The 23,447-nt window shown below is 45.6% G+C and overlaps 10 protein-coding genes across 10 annotated transcripts; 7 read left to right on the top strand and 3 right to left on the bottom strand.

The window, feature by feature from the left end:
- Positions 1-1,473: 1,473 nt before the first annotated feature.
- Positions 1,474-2,101, bottom strand: N7529_003203 (monooxygenase; the record flags this gene model as incomplete). The annotated part of the gene is made up of 2 exons (XM_057238730.1): positions 1,474-1,783; positions 2,010-2,101. The coding sequence occupies 2 exons, from the start codon at positions 2,099-2,101 to the stop codon at positions 1,474-1,476; spliced, it is 402 nt and encodes a 133-aa protein (XP_057101341.1).
- A 1,287-nt stretch (positions 2,102-3,388) lies between these two features.
- On the top strand, positions 3,389-5,644 carry N7529_003202 (uncharacterized protein; the record flags this gene model as incomplete). Its single annotated transcript, XM_057238729.1, has 1 exon — positions 3,389-5,644. The coding sequence occupies one exon, from the start codon at positions 3,389-3,391 to the stop codon at positions 5,642-5,644; it is 2,256 nt and encodes a 751-aa protein (XP_057101340.1).
- Positions 5,645-7,619: 1,975 nt separating this feature from the next.
- On the top strand, positions 7,620-8,813 carry N7529_003201 (ABC transporter substrate-binding protein; the record flags this gene model as incomplete). The annotated part of the gene is made up of 3 exons (XM_057238728.1): positions 7,620-7,791; positions 7,848-8,129; positions 8,185-8,813. The coding sequence occupies 3 exons, from the start codon at positions 7,620-7,622 to the stop codon at positions 8,811-8,813; spliced, it is 1,083 nt and encodes a 360-aa protein (XP_057101339.1).
- Positions 8,814-9,237: 424 nt separating this feature from the next.
- Positions 9,238-9,608, top strand: N7529_003200 (laccase TilA; the record flags this gene model as incomplete). Its single annotated transcript, XM_057238727.1, has 2 exons — positions 9,238-9,509; positions 9,530-9,608. The coding sequence occupies 2 exons, from the start codon at positions 9,238-9,240 to the stop codon at positions 9,606-9,608; spliced, it is 351 nt and encodes a 116-aa protein (XP_057101338.1).
- Positions 9,609-9,791: 183 nt separating this feature from the next.
- N7529_003199 (laccase TilA) lies at positions 9,792-10,340 on the top strand (the record flags this gene model as incomplete). The annotated part of the gene is made up of 1 exon (XM_057238726.1): positions 9,792-10,340. The coding sequence occupies one exon, from the start codon at positions 9,792-9,794 to the stop codon at positions 10,338-10,340; it is 549 nt and encodes a 182-aa protein (XP_057101337.1).
- A 943-nt stretch (positions 10,341-11,283) lies between these two features.
- On the top strand, positions 11,284-12,302 carry N7529_003198 (tyrosinase family protein; the record flags this gene model as incomplete). The annotated part of the gene is made up of 3 exons (XM_057238725.1): positions 11,284-11,384; positions 11,453-11,575; positions 11,648-12,302. 3 exons carry the CDS (start codon positions 11,284-11,286, stop codon positions 12,300-12,302), a joined length of 879 nt encoding a protein of 292 aa, XP_057101336.1.
- Positions 12,303-14,179: 1,877 nt separating this feature from the next.
- On the bottom strand, positions 14,180-15,654 carry N7529_003197 (MFS transporter; the record flags this gene model as incomplete). The annotated part of the gene is made up of 3 exons (XM_057238724.1): positions 14,180-14,825; positions 14,925-15,198; positions 15,261-15,654. 3 exons carry the CDS (start codon positions 15,652-15,654, stop codon positions 14,180-14,182), a joined length of 1,314 nt encoding a protein of 437 aa, XP_057101335.1.
- Positions 15,655-17,304: 1,650 nt separating this feature from the next.
- N7529_003196 (ketopantoate reductase family protein) lies at positions 17,305-18,498 on the top strand (the record flags this gene model as incomplete). Its single annotated transcript, XM_057238723.1, has 1 exon — positions 17,305-18,498. One exon carries the CDS (start codon positions 17,305-17,307, stop codon positions 18,496-18,498), a length of 1,194 nt encoding a protein of 397 aa, XP_057101334.1.
- A 1,138-nt stretch (positions 18,499-19,636) lies between these two features.
- On the bottom strand, positions 19,637-22,091 carry N7529_003195 (Zn(II)2Cys6 transcription factor; the record flags this gene model as incomplete). Its single annotated transcript, XM_057238722.1, has 7 exons — positions 19,637-20,389; positions 20,443-20,853; positions 20,907-21,229; positions 21,283-21,773; positions 21,828-21,928; positions 21,984-22,007; positions 22,068-22,091. The coding sequence occupies 7 exons, from the start codon at positions 22,089-22,091 to the stop codon at positions 19,637-19,639; spliced, it is 2,127 nt and encodes a 708-aa protein (XP_057101333.1).
- A 323-nt stretch (positions 22,092-22,414) lies between these two features.
- On the top strand, positions 22,415-23,172 carry N7529_003194 (uncharacterized protein; the record flags this gene model as incomplete). The annotated part of the gene is made up of 2 exons (XM_057238721.1): positions 22,415-22,694; positions 22,778-23,172. The coding sequence occupies 2 exons, from the start codon at positions 22,415-22,417 to the stop codon at positions 23,170-23,172; spliced, it is 675 nt and encodes a 224-aa protein (XP_057101332.1).
- Between the last annotated feature and the right edge of the window lie 275 nt (positions 23,173-23,447).

The following is a 23,447-nucleotide window of genomic DNA, read 5'->3' as shown; positions in this document are numbered from 1 at the left end:
AATGAGACGGGGGTGCGACCACGCGGGCCGGTGACACGCTACCGGATAGCTCTGAGTATCCCCATACGGCGAATGAACCGTTGCGATCGAGTAGTCTGGGAGGAAAAATGGAGAAATCGAGTACAGAAATGCGGGAAAGGTGGGATTGTGATTGTGAAGAGAGGTGAAGTTGGGATCAGCTGCGCCTACGCTAGTCGAGGTACCAGGGACTTGTCTGCCGCCCGATCCCCACCGCCAAGATCAAGTATCTCTACCGCAGATAATATGATAGATCTTGACGTGTCTACCTAATAGTTCTAAGCTTATTTTAATTCGGAGAATTACTGTCTGACAAGATGTGGACTATTGACAGTTATTTCATTATACACGAGATAGTATAACGTACTGATTGGGATCTATTCTGCGAGACGACTTACTTTACTATCCCTTTAGTATTGCTTGTATTTGTTTACACCCAATGCTGGTGGAAGCATCACTTAAAGAAACATGCAACGTTGTCAAGCCACTTCATAGTTATTGTATACTGTACATTGTACTCTGTACACGGAGTACAAACCCCACTATGACGCCTTGGAGCAGCTTATAACGATCCAATTGCCCAGTTTGTCATATTTGGGGGCCGCAAGGCTGAGGCTGAGGCTGAGAGGCTGAGTATTTTGCCCCACCATATTGCATCCACAACTACATATGCAGGGTAACTCGATAGATTTAGGTAGATTGTACGATAATGTGTGTTCGATATTGTATGGTTAATGTCAGGTTTGAATGCTAAAACTCGCTTTACTGATATCAGTGGTACCCATATACATCACAGGGGTTTAATGGCGACTACATATTTGGTTCATCGCCTGTTAAGCCCTCATTCGTTGGATGCACTAGGTGATTGCCCAACTTTTATCTAACACTCTAAAAGAGAAGCAACCCCCTCAAGCATCTGGAAGTAAAGCTTATGACTAGATTTCATTTTCTTGAAACTATTTCAGAATACAAATTCACGATGTCAAAAACGTATAATGGTGGTGGTGGCTGTTAAGTCGGTGGCAAGAACTGTACGGATCAAGTACAGTCAGCTCTTTTTAACCTGTGGCCGTGCATAGCGGCATTTACACTCTATAGAGTGATACCAGTGATACCAGTGATGCCTACCCAGGTAGGTATATTGCTTATGAACAGACCTTCCCATGCCTAGATAGGTTGGCAGCAAGGTGGGGCATTTTACAGTCGGCATAGCTCATTCCGATAATTTCGTAGAGATCCAAGCAAGGATCTCCTCTCTCCATCCACAATCAAGCGTAAATTCTGTACCAGGACCAAGAGCGACGGCAGACTCCACCAAAGCACAAGTCGATTTCCATCGTGAGATATTCAGCCCCGGACTGCTTCAGCTCTCGGAAGAAAAACCCAGATGCCGTGGACAGAATCTCATCATAGTAAAGGAGCCTTGCTATGGCCTCCGAAAACGAGTCAACAGCCTCAGCGTGCCTGTACAATCTGGGCAAGAGAATGATAGCTATCGAATGTGTCTTCAGGAGCAGAAAAGCCGGCACCGAGGTAATTCAATCCCATATTCATAGCAAACGTCGCGTACTTGAAGCGGATAGCGAACATATTAGTCTTGCGATCAGATTTGGATTCTTGCGGAGTAACTTTGATGCTGGCTTCTCGAAAACACGGAAGGGGGTTTGCAGTATGGGTACCACCACCGGGAATAATTGCCACGCAGCACTCCACGATTGACGCGACTCGAGTGTTGAGGCAAGAAGCTCGCAAACATTGGCAGGTACTATTCTGTGACTCTTACTGGTCATAGAGACATCAAGGCTGTTGTTTTCATATCTCGCTCGTCGCTCTGTAGTAGAGTCGAAAGAGGCGCTCAAATATACTCGATTTCATAGTACAGCGGGGCAAACTTGCCAATTCCTTTCAGCTGGCATACTGTTCCCGCGAGAATAGGTATGGACGAGTCAAATCGTTAGTTCCATAATACCCACAGCGTTTTAAGCACTTACAGCATGTCTTCAATCCCAGCGTTTCCTTCGCGGTAGCTCACAAGTAGCCAGATTCCGTACATGAATCCAATATCAGGCATGAACGAAACCATTTGTGCATGGTATTGTGGATTAGACTCGCTGACACCATATAGGAAGCAAGTGATGCGGGGATTTAATGTCTTGTCTAGCAATGGAAGGTGATAGATCGGCCTGGTCAGACTGATAAGTTTATAGAAAAGTACAGCATTTGTTTGCAGTTCTACTTCTCAATCACATTTCCTGCGGGCGAATCAGAAATATCTTTCGGACTATAAAAGCTTCAAGAGTGTATCTGGATAACGTTGTGTGTAAATGGCTACTGCTTGCTACTACTGCTTTATTTGAAGCATATGTGTTTCATTCTTGCAAACCAAAGAGGAGTAGCCGAAGTTTGACATCTCACAATAGAGGCTATTAACCTTTGCCGGCGCTATAGATGCTTGTACGCGGCAGGATCAGCGAATCAACGTTCTCATCCGGGTGGAGGTCTTGTCGATCCTTGCGTGCTACAGGGGGGCGTCCGGACACCTTCACCCGTTGGCCCGCCATCGGTCCGCTGTTACTTCTCGCTTGGCACGCCCCTCAACACAGTCTTAAATCGGGATCATTCGTAGTATTATCGATGTATTTTCTACAAGGTCCGTTAAGCTTGCCTTCTTCACTTTGAGAGAAGGTGCGCTGCTGCAAAGAAATACGAGACTTGCTTCACCGGTTTGGTACTTTGATCAATTCTTCGTTTCACCAGTTTGGTACTTTCATCAATTCTTCGCTCACCGGCTTGGTACTTTGCTTACTTCTTCGCCCCACTCACTGCTAGGACGTTGGTCGAGCTATTAAGTGTAATTTAGTGAATCCTTGTACAATCCAAACTCTCTTTTGCTTCCGATTACGAGACATCCTTCAAATTTGCAATTGTACATGCAAACACGAACAAGCCAGAGAAGCTATGCATTTCAACATACTTTCGATCGATATACCTTATCCAGTTCTTCCATGCCAATGCTATTTCCATAGAAATGTGAACACACCACTCAAGGAATCAATCCAAACGTTGAACTGAGTTATTCTGCTTGCTTGGCCTTGGAACTATTTGAACCAAGAAATAAAATATTGATCAGGCTTACATTGGGTTCATAGAATGGCAGCTATGTGGCTTGACACGTATTTATGACCGGCCCTCGTATTCCGTCAGTGCCGGGACAAAAGTACGTCGCTTTCTACACGAGGCGTAGGTTATAAAGAAGAATGTTTCTGTGCAAACATTGTCTCTCTTCTCTAATCTATCAGGCTGCTACTTGAGTAGAAAGCCAGGTATGTCGATAAACACCTCCGGGGTAGCTCTAAGGGAGCCACTGGAGATGGGCAGTCAATCTTCCAAAATCTCTGTAGCCCAAGCTCCATTCTCCCGGGCACCAGCATCCAGCGATTTCTATGGGCTTATCACTCCGAGATTTGAACATATCGTGACTCAAAATGGTCATGCCATCATCACAGGAAGAGCTGGGGCTCCTTTTCAATACTGCGAAGACGAGCCGATTCGAATCCCAGGTGCCATTCAGAGCTTTGGAGTGATGCTCGTTTTGCGAGAAGAATCCCCAAACCAGCTTGTGGTTCGTGTGGTTAGCGAAAATTCCGACGAACTTATGGGCTACTCTCCAAGACAGTTATTTGAACTAGGGAACTTTTGTGAAATTATGGACTCTGATCAAGCAGTCACACTGTTGGCACATTTTAGCTTTGTCCGCGGTGATGCATATGATCTCGGCGTGGATGGTCCTGAAGTTTTCCCTTTATCTATTGTTATGTCAAACGGAGAAAGCCGTCATTTATGGTGCGCTGCACATGTTTGCCAAACTCACAAAGACCTTGTGATCTGCGAGTTTGAGCTGGAAGATGATGATGTTAATCCATTGAATGTTGGGAGAGTCAGGACTATGCTCAGCCCGATCAACACTCTTGGCGTTCTCCCTACTGCAGAGCAATTTGCTTCGAGCACCATAGACACCAACCAGCCACTTCGGATTCTTCGGAGTTCTCGTCAAAAAAGGGGCGAAGCGGCAGCAATGGAGGTTTTGAGCATCTTGACTCAATCTCAGGAGAAATTGGGCCTAGCTGATAGCCTTGACACCTTACTCAACACTGCTACAGGCCTGGTCAAGGAGTTGACTGGCTTCCACCGGGTCTTGATATACCAATTTGATAGTCGCTGGAATGGTCAAGTTGTTGCCGAATTGTTTGATCCCAATATCAGCATTGACCTATACAAAGGCCTTCACTTCCCGGCGTCCGATATTCCCGCCCAAGCACGTGAGCTATACAAGATCAACAAAGTTCGGCTACTTTACGATCGTGGCCAGGCTACAGCAAGGCTGGTGTGTCGGAAATTGGAAGACCTAGAAACACCTCTAGACATGACATATGCCTACTTACGTGCCATGTCCCCTGTCCATATCAAGTATCTTGCCAACATGCAGATCCGTTCGTCTATGTCGATCAGCATTTGCCCTTCCAATGACCTATGGGGTTTGATTTCCTGTCATTCCTATGGGGATAATGGAATGCGCGTCTCGTTTCCTATTCGCAAAATGTGCCGTCTACTGGGTGAAACGATCTCACGCAACATTAAACGCCTTACCTTCATATCTCGGTTAAATGCTCGAAAATTGATCCAAACAATCCCCACTGGTACAAATCCGTCTAGCTGTATCATTGCGTCGTCACATTGCCTTCTGAAACTTTTTGATGCGGATTACGGTGCTCTATCGATTTGCGATGAAACGAAGATATTAGGCGACAACACTCATTCGCAAGAAGTCCTCGCCATTAGTGGATTTTTACATGTGCGCCGAATCAACTGTGTGCTCGCCTCTCACGACATTCTAAAAGACTTTCCCGATTTCCATTATCCTCCTGGTCTCAAAATCATATCAGGATTTCTGTATATGCCATTATCCACCAGTGCTGGTGACTTCATCGTGTTCTTTCGAAAAGGCCGACATATGGATATTCAATGGGGCGGCAACCCCTATGATATAGCTAAGCGCAAGGAAACTGCCGGGTACTTAGAGCCCCGTGCCAGCTTTACAGCATGGCGAGAGACAGTTCTGATTCAATCCCGCGAGTGGTCTGAAAGCGACATGGAGGCAGCGGCCGTTTTGTGCTTTGTCTACGGTAAATTCATCAAGGTGAGGCGTCAGAAAGAGGCTACTATGCGAAACCCAAAACTCAACGCGTTACGGCTGGTTGAATCTTCTGTGATTCGTACGCCGCTCAATACTGTTATCAAGAATCTTGAGCTTGCATTGGATCGTACACTTGATGTGGAAATCCGGGAATGCCTGACCAAGTCCTATTCAGCCGCCAAGTCTGTCATTTATCTCATTAATGACCTCCTCGATCTGACAAACATTGGTGGAAAGCAGAGAATGCCGGAATTTTCAAAAGGGTCGCAATCCATTCAAGATACAGCCAGTTTGTGGCATGCTTTCAGTCCTGGTATACATGCATGGTGCGTTTCTGTGGTCGACGAGCCACACCACAAGTTGCGACTTGATCTGCAGGGGTTCTTTTACATCGAATGGCAAATCTTTACCTTACGAGGTCAACCAATGTAAGCTTCAATCTCAAGCTGATCCTTCAGCGCTGATAATTTTCAAGAGACAAGATTGGAGGGACATGGGCTATGGTCGACAGTAGCCGTCTGTTCCCAGCGAGCAAGGATGTCCATGAATTACTGCAAGACCCAATGGTTCTCCAAAGAATTACACGCCATGGAGTGATTGGTAGCTTGTACCTCGTTGGGGCGATGAAGTAAGAGCTAGGGCTCTCATTTTTCCTGCCCAATGCTAACCAATATTTGTTCTAGCCACACCCAAACTACATCGAGACTGTCATGTTTTCTGTCTGTTCCCTGCCCCACAATCCCTGGAGAGCATTGCATGCTAATATGAAGAAGTGCATTTTCCATACGATGGGCATATGCCTCAGGTAAAGTGAATCTACCTCCAATTGAGAAGAAAGTAGATTGGAGGGCCATCCCGAATAGCATTTCGGAGTTCTTCAGTCCATGAAAGCGTCAGATGTTGGAAATATTACGGACATTTCACATTCCGCGGGAACCAACCAAGTCCAAAGATCATGGAAGAAGGATGAACCGTAATGTTTCGATCTATTGGTGTATTATTCATGAAATGTTTTAATGCAATAAGGGAACCCGCGAACAAAAAGGACGAACGCATAATCATCCGCGCACGACTTCATAGACAACGCCGGCAGTGATTATTTCACCTGTCAAGTTGGCGAGATGGCTAGGTGTTGTGACACTTGCAAGGGTGATTGCTACGAGTCTTGCACCTACTATCTCTGCCCCCGCAGTGGAAGCTTGCAAATGGAGAGGGCTTTGGGCTTTGGGCTTAGGAATTATGTGCAACATCACGAGGAAGGATTGCAAGTACTGACGAGACTGGAGGCCCTTCATCTCACAGCGGCTATTTAACGTTGAAACTCGAGTTTGTTTGATATGACCCAGTTAGTAAACCATAAAGGTCTTCAACACCACCGTATGGTCATTCGTAAAGGACTGGTGAATCGTGGATGCAAACCAGATTATTATCAGACTTCCGATACATCAGGATTAATCTTCCTCTCATCAAATCATCAATGAGGATGTTACTATCTTTGTTCACCACGGTCAACGAATTCAGGCAGAATGTCTCAGAGGAAATTCAAGGGAGCCGTATAAATAGCAGGCGCACGACCCAGAGGCAAAAATCCATAGAAGGAGCTGTTGTATTTGTCCATTTCTTCGATCTTCAAAGCATCTTTCACCTCGCGGATGACTGAGATGGCAGTCTCCAAGTAATGAATGAATCCGTGCTCAGCTCTATCAGTGTAACCTGTCCTAGGCAGTAAACCAACGCGCAAGATCACATCCTCGAAAACCTATAGGGTCTGTATAGCCATTGCAGGGGGTGATATAGGCTTCAGAAATAGTCTCCAGTGGGTCAAGACAATTCCAGTCAGTCTCCGGGCACGCGGGCCGTTGATAGTTTAGCGTATCGGGGATCTCGGAAAGTCTTTTAGCATTTGTATGGTAGTTGTATTGCTATGGAGTTCTGTGGTCATGACGCAGTATTATGCATGCAGGTCTAACCCTAATGCATGATTAGTGCGTATCAGGGTAACAGAATAATACCATCAGTGCAGGGAATCCAACAGGTCTAATGCTAAAGTCGGATCCAGAAAATCAGCCAAGCTAAACGGGTTTAAAATATTATTGAACCTGCCAATCAAATCACGGATGGAAATGACAATAGTACTTGGCAATGCTGAGTTCGGAAAGCACCCGTACCTCCAGGTCCAACTGTGAAGGTTATTCCAGGGGATCCAACGCCCCCTGACCCCCTTTATTGTCAATTCACTTATCAAATCATCAGAACCTAAGTTGATCGTCAGAGAGAATTTGTTGTGTCCTAGACGCTGTAGCCACAAATACATTGTTCTCGAGTGATAAATATGCCTTGATCAGCCGATCCCATTCTACTTTGCATCGCTGCAGTTATCTACGCAACTTTGCTACACAAGCTCACCATGAAGGCGGCATTCGGCCTTGTGGGCCTCACTAGCCTTGCCCACGCCGTGACACCAACCTTGAACTCTTATCCAGGCCACTCACTGGCAGTTGAGAATCGCACACTTCATGCGATATACGAGGCCGCCAAGCAGGAGCAAGGTGAACTTATTGTTCTTTGGGGAGGTGATGGTATGTTTGCCCCTGATCTGCGGAATTGAGATTTTTTTTGTTGATATCTTTTTCAGCCGTGAGCCAGGGTACGCCCACGATCGAGGCCTGGAACGCCCGTTTCCCGGATGTTAAGCTGAAACTTACCGTCGATGTGTCCAAGTACCATGACAGCCGCATAGATCGGCAGTATCAGCGGACCAGATCCGATGGCGCCGATATTGCGGTTCTGCAGACCCTCCACGACTTCACTCGATGGAAGATGGAGGGCCGACTCCTCCCTTACAAGCCACCGCACTTCAATGATGTCTGGGCCTCGGTCAAGGATGCCGATGGTGCATACTATGGTACCTTTATCCGTTAGTAAACGCTGTTAAGACACCTAACCTACTCTTACGCTGACAAGACTTGTAGACAGCTTTGGCAGTTTCACCTATAACCCAGAACGCGTGCAGGACTCGGACGTCCCGTCGACCTTTGACGAGCTAATTCAACCTAAATGGAAGGGCAAGCTTGCCTTGACCTACCCTAATGATGATGATGCCATCACCTTCCTCTTCTCTCTTCTTATCAACAAGTACGGCTGGGACTGGTTCGAGGCCCTGGTCAAGCAAGACGTTAAGTGGATCCGCGGTACCGGCGAGCCTGCCAACTATATCGCCCTAGCCAACTCGACACGCTCGTTGTCTTTTACCACTAGCGCCAGTGGCAAGCTGAAAAGCAAGAAGCCCGAAGACCCTATTATGCTGTGGCCCCAGACTAGTGCCATCTTCGCCAGCACTCTTCGCCCCGAGAGCGCTAAGCTGTTCATGAGCTGGTTGCTCAGTGACGAATACCAGGCAAGATTCAACGGAACCTACGGGGTCCGCAAGGACTTGGCTGCTACCAGCAACCCCTGGGACGATCAGTCCAGCGGTCTATCCCAATTCGCGACCTTCATGGATAACCGTGACCAGGTTGAGTGGTGGAGACTTCAGTTTGAGACTTCCATCGGCACTGCACAGGGTGTTAGCCCCGTGCAGAGCTTCTATGGTCGTCGGTAGGCTGCGAGAATGGGACGAGGATTAGCGGTCGAGCTAGTGGTACATTACTTCGATGGTCTTTTGTACAGATTCCACAATTCTGTGTTTGGAACGCCCAACTTGTTGGGGAGGATGTCAATTACTGGGTAGTTAGATTATATTACACAAGGCACTTAAGAAAGAAAATGTCCTGAAAGCTGGAGTAAATTTAAGAAACTAGGTGATTGGGCACAGTCATTTTCGAAGTATTAAACCTTACAGATATCGCGTGAGTTCCTCTTCACGCCTTTAATTGAAGGATCTTTGGGCCAGTCAATTATAGCCCAGTGCCCCCTGGAACATTCTCTGGTTGTAAAGCCTCCAAGGGTCAAATTGAGGTATTAAGTTCGAGGCTTCTAGTCGATATGCAGGTTAAAAGATCATCAGCGCATCTGGCGCCAACTTTATGACCTCTTCTATTGATCAACATCCTTTGTGGGTGTATGCAGTTGATGGCCGCTATATTGAACTCACTGAGGTGGATGCGATCACAGTCTTTACTGGCAGCTCATACTCGGTCCTTGTGGATTTGAACAAGCTTTCCGGGAATTACGCCATGCGGGCAGTGCACGCCGGAATTCAGATCATGAATGTGACTGCAGTTCTATCTTATGCGTCTGAAATCGCATCATCGAAGCCTGCGACCCAGAATCGTATCATTAACACATCAGATAACCCGTATGTTGATATCACTAGAGCAAATACGTCCGCCAGTGTGATATTTTGAACGAATCCGAAATCTTCCCTTATTCAGCGGAAGATGTGGCAGAGAATTGAATGATCAGAGATTCATCCTCCGGATTTCTCGAGATAAAAAACGAATACAAATGGACGCCTGGAAACGAAATTTTCCCCATGACTCTTGAGAAATTGAAATCTCCACTCCTGTTTAATTCATCTTTCATCACTGACAGAAAGCTCAAACTCAGCACCAAAAGTGGACCTTGGGTAGACATCATAATGCACAGCTCGGAATCTGGCCAGCAAACTCACGCAATTCACAAGCATTCCAACAAATTTCACGTCATCAGCAGTGGGATTGGCGCTTGGAATTATACTTCAGTTGCTGAGGCGATGCAGTTTATACCGGAAAGCTTCAGCTTAAAAAAACCCTCAGATCCGGGATGGTTCATCGTCGCAGGGACACGCGAGGAGCAGAGCCAGCTGGCCATCCGGTATCACGTCATAAATCCTGGCGCCGTCATTATTCACTGCCAAGTCCAGCGCCAGTTTAGTGGGGGAATTGCAATGCCCATTTTAGATGGAGTGGATGCCTGGCCAGTTACCCCACTAGAATACGAGCTTAAAAAAATCATAAGCGAGTCCAGGACTCGAAGGAACAGCGCGCAAAAGGTTGACACACAATATAAGTGCATAGTCCTGGCGTTGGTGAATCTGATGTTCCGCCATGCTGCGTCTCATTCTAATGTTGTTAATTATCTTGAATCCTTTGAATTACATATACAAGAATGTTTCCCGAACCATCTTGTTCAACTGAAGAATCATTGACTTCTATAATCTGTTGCCAAAGAGAGTCGCGCCCTGCATATGTTATATGTGAATACCATTTCCGGTGGAAAGGGGCTTACTTCTTTGTCCTCAGAAGAATATGACGGGGATAGAGGAGCGAGAACAGTGAAAATTGGCCATAGGTGTATATCACACTGCCTGTGAGCGATCACTAACATGTCAAACCAAGTCATTCTATGGACTGGTCCATCGTCAGTTTCCTTAGGACTGCGGTTCCTTTGCATCACAGAGCCTATAATAATTGGTATTATGAGTGGAGACGAATTATTGTATTAAATTGTGGATATGGTGGTGGCTTCTGGCTTTGCAGATATTGTAATTAATACCACTGGGCCGAACAGGCAACTTGTTCCCCTCGTTGCAAGCCACAAGACGGAATGGAATCCTTACCATATAAGTCCACACTAGGAACATTAACTCTGTAAGGTGAAAGCGACTGTTTGCATACTCCTCATTGATCTCCATGGCCGTGGCGTGCGCAAGGGTTGGGTGACTAGTAGATACAGTCTTTTACGGTATTGCCATATCAATTCATTGAGCTGATAGCCTTCTTTCTAGAAGAGATTAAGAGGCATCTAGATCAATAACGCTTTACGGTAAAATGTATTGATCTTACGTTCCTATAAGAAGTATGAATCGCAATCCTACAGTTCTTCTAGCGAGGTTCTACATAGGTGGCGGACAAAAACATTGCACCTCTTCATTATTACCAGATTTTTTCCGTGTAGTGTTCTTGATTGCTTCGTAATGAGATACATTATATTCCTCTTCCATTTGTCCGCATACGCGAGATATTGCTCTGTCGGCCTCCGAGCACCTCGTCGCGAGTGGTAAGTGAGCGGAAGGACAACCTCTGAGGAGAAATATTTATCTGTTAGCTGACCCCAAATTTCACAGGGGCACCTTATCTCGCTCTGCGCGCATGGATTACATTGATGCCGTTCATTGCATGCAAAACACCCCTCCAATTCTTCCATCGGAACAATACCCTGGCGTTCGTCATCGGATGGATGATTTCACTGCGTACGTAGAACCTGACACCAACGAATGTGAAAAAATCAACTTGTAGCTGACTCTTTTGCAAAGCAAAGTGTGCACATGGGTCACGCGACTAGTGTTCACGCGAATGGGGCACTTTTGGCATGGCATCGTGAGTTTATCTGGCTCTGGGAACAAGCCTTAAGACAGGAATGCTCGTACCAAGGATATCTTCCGTATGTGAACTAACTCTGCCCAATACACCTTGTCTATACAGTATTTTATGTGCTGGATCTAATATCATCTAGGTATTGGGACTGGCCTCTTTATGCCCAAAATCTTACCGCCAGTCCTCTTTTTGATGGGTCTCCCACTTCCCTTTCCGGTGATGGGGACCCAGATAACAATGACTGCGTGACTACTGGCCCCTTTGCCAACATGCAGGTCAATTTTCGACAAGGGGCACATCCAACACTCGAATTACCCGAGAATCTCTTCCACTATACGCCTCATTGCCTAAATCGCCACATAAACTCCTCTATGACGGCAATATTTTCCAACGCCGCTGCGATCAGCCATCTACTTGAATCCCCAGATATTATCACGTTTCAAGAACGAATGGACATTAGCATGGACCCCGCAGTGTGGGCGCGACAGTTCGGGCCGCACACGGCCGGACATAGAGCCATGACAGGCACAATGGAGGACTTCTTCTCCTCGCCACAAGATCCAGCGTTTATGTTGCATCATGGAATGGTTGATCGAATGTGGACGATCTGGCAGGCTCAAGATGAGAAGAACCACCGGTGGGCCATTAATGGGACTATGACATTGTATAATTCCCCCTTGACACCGGAGTTGACGCTGGAGACCGAGTTCAGCTTCGGTGTTCTCGGACGGAGCAAGAAAATGAGGGAGTTGATGAACCCGGAGCAGGGTGATTATTGCTACGAATATGTATGACTACTATATGTTTTTTCCTATTACTCCAAAAGTCTTTCAACAAGTCAAGAGACAATTCAAAATCTCCCTTTACGTTACGCCAGCTTTTTTATAGACCGCAACATGTGGTTTTCAATCCGAAAGGCAAAATGCTTCTATTGACCAAAATTTGATCAAGCCATAGTAGGGAACTTCTGCCTTTCCGTGGGAGGAATATGGTGGTGAACTCGACGCTCAACAATACGCCATACATTAAAGTCTAGACCGTCAACCACTCTGCCTTTGATCAATCAGTCTTCATAATGACCCAAGATCATCATCGGTTCTCCCGCTTTATCTCCCGCTCTCATGTGGATTCCGATACAGTACGTGCTTGCTGTAGCTGTCTTCGCACTGACGAGCTCGGTAATATGCGTGCCCAATGAGTGGTAGGTTGTGACGCCATTCAAAATCAGAAGCATTTTTGCAAAGACAGTGGTGCCCTGGATGGTTCCGATGGGCGAAGGATAATGAAAGACGGCATCTGAAGTAAATTTTTGGGGCAGCAACTCAAGCTTTTTCTGGTCAATAATCAATGGCCATTGCGCAATGACGTTGCGGATTGATCATGATCAGATTTTGCATAGAAAAAACGCCTGTTTCGTGACCGCTAGGCCAAAAAGGTGCACACCTCTTTAGCTAAGCAAAGTACGGTGTATTTGTGCGTATTCTTGCTTTGGTATCAGAGATGGCCATTGTGGACAGTAAAACTTAAGTAGCTCTTGAAAAGGCAGACCGGCCTGATTGTTAAAATTAAGTACGTGACTAAATAGTTATACATATGATAACCATGATACTGGAGGACAGACCAAATTGGTTGAACAGATACCTAATCGCTTCATATGATGTGTCTGTGATTTCAATGTCGATCTATCAATTTATCCACCACGGGACGCAACAATCCAATATTTCATGGGGCCCCGGCGCCCCAGACTCAGCTGGCACTTGGCCAGGCCCCCTACATCGTCATCATAAGACCAGCTACTGTCTGTCACAAGTTCGAAAATTGAATTTTGACAACGTTGGGCCAAGCTTCAATGGGTTGACGGGTCGAGCACCCGCACGCACATCCTACTGTGACCTCGCTTTCCGCAGTCTAGACGGACAGATCCACAGCTTAACACAACCAACACAACACTAAAGCGAGGCTAGGAAATAAATATATAATTTCTAGAGATGAAATTAGGCGTGTTTGGCGATTTGACGTTGAGTCGCTCACAGATGGGGTATCAGAACAAGAAACATGAGCCTGTCATTGCGGAAATAGCACTCAGTGCCTCAATTTTCGACCACCGTGAAAGATTCAACAGTCAGCCAACGTTTCTTGACCAACTCAGCATCCTGTTCTTCAACAAGACACTTGCTCGTCTCTCTCGCTGAGCACCCAAATGTAAAAAATATCGCTGTAAATATTTGCGGTAAAAAGAAGACGTGGGTTTCAACAGGCCTCAGTTAGGATGGCTGTCCTTCAATGCTGCTTGCCCAGCTTGTGACTGACAGAAGCTGAGAAGCCTATAAATATGTCCTCTACCCCTAGCAATTTGCTCTACGATTTATTCACTTGACTGTGCAAAGTCGAGCAGGCTTGTATCTGAGTTACTTGATAAGTCATCTCCCATTTGGTCCAGCACTGAATTTCCCACTGTACTGATATATAAAATCTCATTATGGCTGAGCTTATAGGGAAACCTCTAGCGATTGCCGTCTATTTCACGAGATAATCTAGAACACATGATACCAAGCGACCATCAAAAACAGTTGAATATGAATGTCCTTTCTACCTTCTTATTTCTTGTCTCATACATATCCCTGTTCCATCATCTGAAATTGAATGGCTTTTGATACCTACCTTCATCGTGCTATCTGGGTCCTTCAAATGTCTTGGGGATCATGTGGCTTCGCATTCTGATCTTGTCGCCGTATTTGTAGAAGACGAAAGGGATCGGAATCAACATGACTTCGATGAGAGCTAGCGTTGTCCCAGCCCATTTAGCACCTAAAGTGCTATACATCTTAGACCCAGCAAGGGGAAGAAGTCCAGCAAGACCAAATCGCACAATCGAATTACCGGCAAGTGCAGATGCCGCATACTGCGTATAACTTCCAGCTATATAGTTGGTAGCATATATAAAGACCAAGCTGTTACCAAGACCAAAGGGGATACCAGCAAGAATTGGGTATATCCAATGGACCATTGATGGTTGTGCGGTCCAGGCGAACCAAAGCTCCCCAAGTGGAATCAGAACGCTTCCTATACCCACGGCAAGCACGGCTGCTTCGGGTGCAGGGCATCCTGTTCTTGGATCTAGAGAATGCATAGCGACAATTCGCCGAATAAGTGGCTCTGATGCCACAGCAATTGCAGTTCCTGTTCCAATACCACAGTAGCTTAGTCCAGCAAGGCCTGGTTCCCAGCCACGAAGCTCTTGAAATACTATCGGGTAGGCTACAAAACAGAGGAAGAGCACTGCATAGACCACACCTAAGTAAAGATTCCAGAAAACACTATCATCCATTTATTAGTCACAGTAAGTGCAAGCTCTGACTTTTTTTCGTACTTCCCAAAGCCCGGGGGAATAGAAAGTATCTCAGAATGCTTACCACATTGGCTCGAAGACAATCATGTGAAGTGGTCGGGCTAGGTTTGTCTTGATGACTTGGAACCCAGTCACCGCCTCTTTATGATCAAACTGACACCACCATCTTTGATCACCTGTCTGTTCTTGCATCCTCTTGGTTCGTTTCCGAAGAAGACTCGGCGTGTAAGTCTCTTTGACTAAAAGTATTAGGAGAAAATTGAACCCAGAACAGATGAGGACAAGCCAATTTATCCAGCGCCAGCCAAGATACTGGTAGACAAAGCCGCCAATCATACCCCCTAATAATATTCACATATCAGCATAAATTCTTATACAATATAGAGAATAACCTAAGCTATACCTAGTACCGGGCCGTTCATTGCACCAAGGCTCCAGCAACTTATCGCCAAAGCGCGATATCGATCGTCCGTTATATCAGTAACGCTTCCCGGGGAGCTAGAGATTACACTGCCTCCGAAAAACCCCCCGAGAAACCTACTGATAAGGATAGCTTCAACGTTTGTGGCGAGAGCCACGGGTAAGATCAAGACACCAAACAAGAGTACCGAGATGAGATATAGTGGACGACGACCGTAGATTTCCGACAAGGAGGAAAGAATGACTGATCCAAGGGCAATACCAAACAGATTGGTCGTCAATCCTAGCAATACGACAGTCCTTGGTACATCGAATTCCTTTTGCATCCCATCAATGGCGGAGGTGTATATTGTCGAATAGATTACACTGTGATCCATTTTATACTATCAGTGCCATTATTGTAAATAAAGTGGATTCAGACAGACGTACACAACAGTGGTAGAGAACGACATAACGGCCACAATGAAGCTCCTATACCAAACCGGCCAAGTTCTAGGATTCTCTTTATCGGCATCTTCCCACGTAACTTCAAATTGCAGGTCACGAGGAATGGCCTCGTCGTCCGAAGACGCGTGCAGATCGAACAGCTTGGTATCATCCATTGCGGATATGAAGAAGTGTGTGAGTACCGTAATCTAGAGTGATTTGGCTTTTGTATGAAATGCAAATGCAATATCAAATGCCGGATGATCCAATGTGACTTATAGTCATTCTCGAAATCGGCTTAACAGATACACTCTTCGCACTCTTTTCTGGCTCCACCGCTAAGGCCTTTAAGCGCAGATCAATTATTGAGCGAGCCGCATGAAGTTGATGCATATCGTAAAAGTCACCTAGCAGAAAGTCCAGGATGCAGTTATTAGGCAACCTCCTACATGATTTATAGAGCCCCACTAAAGAACTCTACGGAAATTCAATTAATTCTCGTAAGAGCTCCGTAATTCATGTACCTAGATACAGTATCATATCTAGTGCCTTTCATTATGTTTAATAATCTGATAAGGGCTTAGCGGTTGGGCCAGAAAGAATGATGAAGAGTATATCTATTAAGCCGATTTTAAGAAAAGCTATATCCCTAGTGGTAGGTGACGGTAGTATTCGCTAATAATTTATTTCCTCGGCTCTATTAATAAGGAAAAATAATAAGAGGTCTATAGATCTCTAATTGTATAAGATATAGTCCCCCCTATAGTTAGATTGTCTATATAGTCTGAATTAAGGATAAGTAGTTGAACGCCAGTGGCAGAAATTTCTACACTTAACGGAAAAGTCAAGTGCAAATCTTATTCAACTTTGGCTTTTCAAGTTATACGCGTTCGTATTTTGCCCCTTATATATGCATTTCCTATGTTATACAACAGCCACTTCGTTCCAGAAGAAATGATTATCGCCCACCCTTTAAGACGATCTTAGTGATCGGCAAAATGCCGAATGGTTCTAAAAATAAGATATTTTAAGTTTCGGACCGATCGTCAAGGCTACTTTTCTAATCCTTAGCGGTCTATAATGAAAATATATTATGCCTAGAGATATAGTCATTCTCGAAATTAGCTTAACAGATACACTCTTCGTCATTCATTCTGGCCCTACCGCTAAGGTCTTAGCGCAGATTAATCATTAAGCAGGCCTTATCAAATTATTAGACATTATGAAAGGCACTAGATATGATACTGTATCTAGGTATATGAATTACGGAGCTCTTACGAGAATAAATTGAATTTCCGTAGAGTTCTTTAGTGGGGCTCTATAAATCATGTAGGAGATTGCCTAACAATTGAATCCTGGACTTTCTGCTAGGTGACTTTTACGATGTGCATCAATTTAATGCGGCCCGCTCAATAATTGATCTGCGCTAAGGCCTTAGCGGTGGGGCCAGAAAGATTGACGAAGAGTGTATCTGTTAAGCTAATTTCGAGAACAACTGTAAATAGAGCAGAGTAAGATCAACTTAACTAGCCTTGTACTACAAAGTACCAAGCACCTGCAAAGCTGCGAAGTATATTCTTTCATTTTCCAACGCCCATCAAATGGCTGATACAATTCATATTCTTGGGCTAGGTGGTGTGGGTGTCCTCGTCGCACACTCCCTGGCTGGAGTCACCAACCGGCCGCGCCTGAATTTGATGCTGCATAGACCAAAAGAATATCATCCTCCATCACTCGCCATCACCAGAAACGGAGTTACAGAGTACCAGACTGACTTCGACTTTGAATCTTACCAAGATGGCTGTTGGTATCGAGAGCTTCCCGGAAGTTCCGTTGAGCCCATGGAACACTCACAGTCTCAAAGCGTCTTGTGTAACGAAGCACCTATTCATGTTCTCATCGTCGCGGTTAAGGCTCATCATACAATCCATTCAATTCAACTTGTCAAGCATCGTCTTTCTAGGCATTCCACCATTTTGTTTTTGCAGAATGGAATAGGCTCCCTAGATGAGCTTGACACTGAGCTATTCCCAAACGCATCTGTACGGCCCTATTACATGTCTGCTGTTGTCACTCATTGCATTCGTCGGAACGAATTCTTTTCAGCAACTCATACGGCCATGGGCAGCATTAGCTTGGGTAGCTCTCCTAGAACTACCGAAGCTTTCAAAGCTTCCATGTCTCTTAAGGCTCCTCCTGGGGCTGACGGATTGGTCAGCCTCTTTAAGCGGGCCTACTACCTGAATGCCGCAGTAAGGAGTCCACAAGAATTGCTTCAGCAACAGTTGAACAAGCTTGTAACCAATTCTGTTCATAACCCTCTGACGTCTCTTTTGGACTGCTCCATCGAAGGCCTCATAACATCAACCAATCCCCTAGTCCAGGCTACCTCTGACGCTCTTGTTTGCGAGTTTTCAGATATCATCAAAGCCTTACCTCTCTCGGGGCTCATCAGCAAAGAAGATCTGGAGACCGAATTTTCCGCTGCTAAATTGAAAACGACAATAAATCAGATAGGTCAGCGGGCCGGGGCACATACGACTTCAATGCTGCAAGATCTAAGGAATGGCGAGCAAACAGAGATCATGTATCTCAATGGGTGCTTTATGCGGTGGGCGGTAGACTTAGGCATTGACTGTCCGGTCAACAAAATAATAATACGGAAGGTGTTGGAGAAAGAAAGTAAGGCTGATAAAATAATGTTACATCAAAATGCTGGTCCCCCCGACGTTCTTGATGATCTCATGAAGGGCAACCTGCTTAGCACCACTGGTGTGGAAACTACCCAAGTTTAGATAGAGCAATGAAACGTTCTCCGGTTAGATTTTTCACAGGCGAAAGTGCTTCTACCAAACCGCGCCAAAAAGACACTTGGACATTGTAGACGGATTGTTTCCGAAGAGACGCGACGGTACTGGTATGCCCCAGTTCATCGCAAATGTATGTTCAGTAGGGCGTCATATAGATGGGGATGCCAAGCCCTAAATGTCACAATTGTAACAAGGACAAAGGGTGATCAAAATTATAAGTTATATAGCAGATCTTTCATACTATGGCTTTAATATTAATTAGGTAGCCGAGTACTAAGCTCCGTTATAGCGTAATTTATAATGGCTATTCTACTAGGATGAAAGGTTATACTGATGATACTAGGCGCTTTTTAATGGGACAATGGTTACTATCCTAAAGTGAAGGGGTACGGAGTACACGTAACGGAACTGGTTGTGCTGCATTTGATTAATGTAGCTTACTTAGGCGCTCATACCTTGGCTTAGCTTAAACTCAGTAAGCGAATCAGGGCGCTTAGAAGAGTTTGATGTTAAGAGAGTCGGATCAGATGCCTATGTAATGAGTTAGGATTCGATCAGACTCAGATGCATGCTCAGATCTACGTGGTGAGTAGAAAGCGGCAAGGCCTGAGCACTGAAACGGAAAGGAAAGGCCAAGAAGTGGCAGAGGAAATCAAGTACCTAGGTAAAGGCTAGCTCTCATTCCGCATTCATGGACCCCCAAAAGAATCTGCCATCGAATGGTTTGTATGGATGGTGGTGAAAATGTTCTCATTTCCAGAACGGTCGCTCTTTCTTTTCAGGTCGTTCAGGAGCCCTCACAATACTAAAGGATTTGTTTGGCACCATGAGCAAATCTGACAACTGATCCTAAATAACAGTGTCACCGGTTGTCTGGAGATCTTCTAGCGTTCTTCACTCGCCACTCACTAGCTCTATAAGCTGAACATGGGTAGCATAGATGGTCCGCAAAGCTAGGAGTATAAATTAAAGAAGGTTTTAAGTAAACGTTTACTTAAAATAAACTTAGTTAAACCTATGGAATACTGGAAATATAGTAGTCTTGCTCATTGTATAGTCAATAAGTAGAGTGCATATGAATTTGATCTAACCAATTAATTATACGGAAACCTGGGCATATGATTCAGCCTTGTTGAAAAGAGAAAGGACCAGACTCAAACCACTCTAGCGAAAGCTGGCTATTGAACAGCTGCCACATCATCTCATCATCCGGACGATAGCCTCCATCACTGGGCGTCTGCAGTTGGTGATACGGGTCAACAATAGGTTCCAAATAGGGAGATTCGGCCAAGTATGATTGATCAGGAGTACCGAGCTGATCACGGCGTAGCCCAGACATTGCAGGATACAAAGCGGCCAATTTGGCCTGGGGACCCATGCGCTCTTTTGCTTCAATTAGTGGCGTGCACAGGTTCTGTAGGGAGTCGAGGAGCTTGAGGAGCTTGGCGATGTATGGACTTGCGTTGAACAGCGATAGGCTGTGGGTGATCTCCTGGATTAGGTTATAGTCGTCCATGTCTAGTTCGCCGATGATGTTGCAGAATAGGACGAAGAATGGACTTAAAGGGTATAAGAGGACGGTCCTGGTGAACCAAAATGCGTCAGTGGAAGTCCATATACTTAGAGTAGAGCGAACAACCGACCATGTCAAGAAGGACGGGTACGGGTCCATGAATCCAGGTGTGTCTGCCAGGTTCTTTTGAAGATGAGAGAGAGCTTTCAAAGCCTTGCGAGAATATGATAAACATTCCTTATGTGTTAAAGGAGAAAAGGCGTGTTTTAAACGCGACCGAAGAATGTCAACTAGAATAGAATAGTAACAGAAGTCACCAGCAATCCAATCGGAAGAGATGAAATCAGGCGCTGAAGTTCGAGTCTTGGGCATCGAGTTAGACCGGAAAGGCTCAAATGAAGGAATACTCTACTTACAGCTTCCAATTGTGAATGTATGACCTCCATCCTATCTTGGAGTCTGGAGTGATTTGCAATTATCTGACGGGTATCACCTGTCTTCCCACAGCCCAACAGTTCACCCTGAATCTGGGCCAGGTCTAACAGAATACGTATTAACGGGATGTGTGGGAGTGATTGATCATGATTAATGAGACTTGTAGGAGAAATGCGAAGTTCAGGCAATGAGAGTGGCCGGTAAAGAAGCGAGCTTAATGTCCGATCGAGGTAGAAGCACCAGTATACGGCGCTGCGAATTTCTTCGTCGAGATCAGAATTTCCAAGCGGGTTTTCGCTGGCATGGTAGTCCAAAGCGACAATAAGTCGAGCGGCGTATGAGTTCAAAATCCAAGACTGGCTCATGTTGCCGAGGTATTGCATCAAGAATGCCTGTAAGTTATCAGTGCGAGTCCATTGGCATAAAGCGATATTACAGCTCATACCGCCGATATTAGGGACTGGATGAAAGGCAAAGACGGGGCATTCAAAAAGTTGAGGCAATTAAGAGCCCGAAATGCAGAAACTTCATATGATTTCTTCGACTTCAGAAATTGGTCGTTCATGCGAGGATCCTTGTAAACCCTAGGCTTCTGGAAGAGAAAGAAAATGGCCTTCACGTAAACGCACACGCAATACTGGTAAAACACCTGACCATGATCACCATCGTCATTACTGAGAATAATAGAAGCCATTTTCTCCAGTGTCTTATCCGAGATGTGGTCTGGCCATTGTACAGAGCTGGAACGTCCGATTGAAGTCGTTGGCTCTAGTGTCCTGTCAGCTCATTCTCCGAAAGTCGATTTGCGTTCTATATGGTACCTGGAAGAAGCATGTAGAACAACTCCGGTGATGGGGCAATAGAAGCAACATGATCTTGAGAGTCTTCACGACACACTTCTAGTGACGGTGAACTTTTATCAGACGCGCCTCTGCCCTGTGCCATCACGTCCACGAACTGCAGCGCAGACTTGAGAATCGACTGCCTCTCACGGTCCATTCGTTCATTTCCTTCCAGCTCCGCTTGTATAACGACTCGGGCTTGTTCTGCATGGTGAGTCGTTGATCCGATGGGACAACTGTCGAGAGGGGATTGGGAAGAATCCTTGGGATAAGAGACCTCCTCTAACCTTCTTTTCTTGGAAACATTATCGGCATGGTGAGATCCTGAACCGTTTGATGGGCTTGGATTCTCAAATCCCCTGGATGTTGTGTCAATAGAGAGAAACACGGGAAATGTAATAAAGTGATGATCATCATACTCGGAAACTGTTCTTTCCAACGTCAATATCCTTTCTCCAAGGGCTGATATCCTATGATACAAAATCAGCAGCATATCCAGCAAAATCCATTCCACAGAGACATACACCGACGACGGTTGAGGACGAGATCGTTGAGCCCTAATACGCCGACACTCAACACCTGCATCTTTACAGTTTGCACAGCGCACCTGCCTATCACAGCGCACCTATACACGAATCAGTACTCTTTTTTTTGAACGAACCCCCGTTTAATCCGCGCACCTTTCTCGAGTGACAGAGGTCGCACTAAATCCTAATTAGCGTTTATATCCCCCAAATGCCAAGACCATTTGATACATTACTTACAGCTCGCAGTGTGTCGTCACTCATTTGCATAGGTTAAATCTATAGAGTAATCTGACAAGCCCCTAAATCAGAGCCTCGCTAGCGGACTTTCAACCAGCCCAAGAAAAGAAAGCATATGAAGATCGCTCGGTGCTTGCGGTTCTTGCGGGTTCTGCAAACTCAATGGCCGAGACCCGCTTAGTCAACTGTGAGTTGAGCCCGGCAGTTGCATTTTGCCTCTTTTGGTCGGATGCCGAACCGATTTGGCATCTATGCGAGATCCCGATCCCGATCTTGGATTTTATAGAAATGCTTGAGCGATTCGGGAATATGAAGCCCTGTTCAATGTTTAAATTTCTATTTCTCTCATGTCGGTCTTAAAGGTCGCTGCCCTTGGGGTTCCGGTTGGAGTGCTTGCTTCGGGGTCATTATTCTTCTATGCAACCCGACACATTGAAGCGGTTCAGCTCTCTCCGTCGGATTCGATCTTCAAGAGCAAGTACCACCAGAAATACAACCCGAACAACAATCCTACCGTGCATGACTTGCATATACGAAGGGTTCCAATCTTGCAAATAGACCCGACGCTCTTGCAGAATCAGGAAAGTCTGATTGAGAGATATACTGGTGGGGTTTGGGCAGGAGTCGGTGCGTTTCCCCTCTCTGCAGAATAGCTAGAAAATTATTGTCCGTTTATGTGGTGTTTTTCCGAGTGCTAACAATATCACCAGGATTCTCCCTCCAACGCATTCTCCTCAGCTATTTCAGCAACCAAAAAGCGCACGAGCTCTGGCGCCCTGCAGAGCTCCTAGAATCGAAATATCACCCCGGAACAACAATCACCAATGAGCTTGTCGTATTAACAAAGTCCCAAGACCGCATCCTTATCCGGGGCGGCGATAAGGTGTCAAAAGACGGGCTCCGACCGATGGATGCATTGATCGAATTGAGTGTACAGTTGGAGCCGGAGGAAAATTACGTGCAGTTTGGATTCAAGTCGCTGTTTTTCCAAGGACTTGGGACATCGGAGCGTCTGCCTATGCCGGCTTTTGTGGTCTGGCTTCATGATCAGTATGCTAAGGCGTTGCTGGAGTCTGGCGTGCGATATGTTCTCAAGGAAAGATGAATTGGAGCTTTGATTAGATTGGACGAACTGGCTAGAATGGTTGATGTATCATATTCATTGTATACCACGCATGGGTATTAGAAATTGGAGCTCCAAGGGTAGGTATTGAGACATAGCATTTTCCAGTAAAATTCTCTCCTGGGTAAATTGAATAGGCAGAGGACAATAGAACAAAATCATGAAGCAATATGGTATATAGCGCACATAGCAAAACTCCGGGCCTCAGCCCCTGACGATAAGATTGAAACATATAAGCCTTGAGTATGAGCCGAAAG

This window comes from Penicillium soppii (assembly GCF_028829465.1).
Source record: "Penicillium soppii strain IBT 18220 chromosome Unknown utg000003l, whole genome shotgun sequence".
NCBI lineage: Eukaryota > Fungi > Ascomycota > Eurotiomycetes > Eurotiales > Aspergillaceae > Penicillium > Penicillium soppii.
The sequence above is the reverse complement of the archived record's forward strand: the minus strand, read 5'-3'. Positions and strand labels throughout refer to the sequence as shown.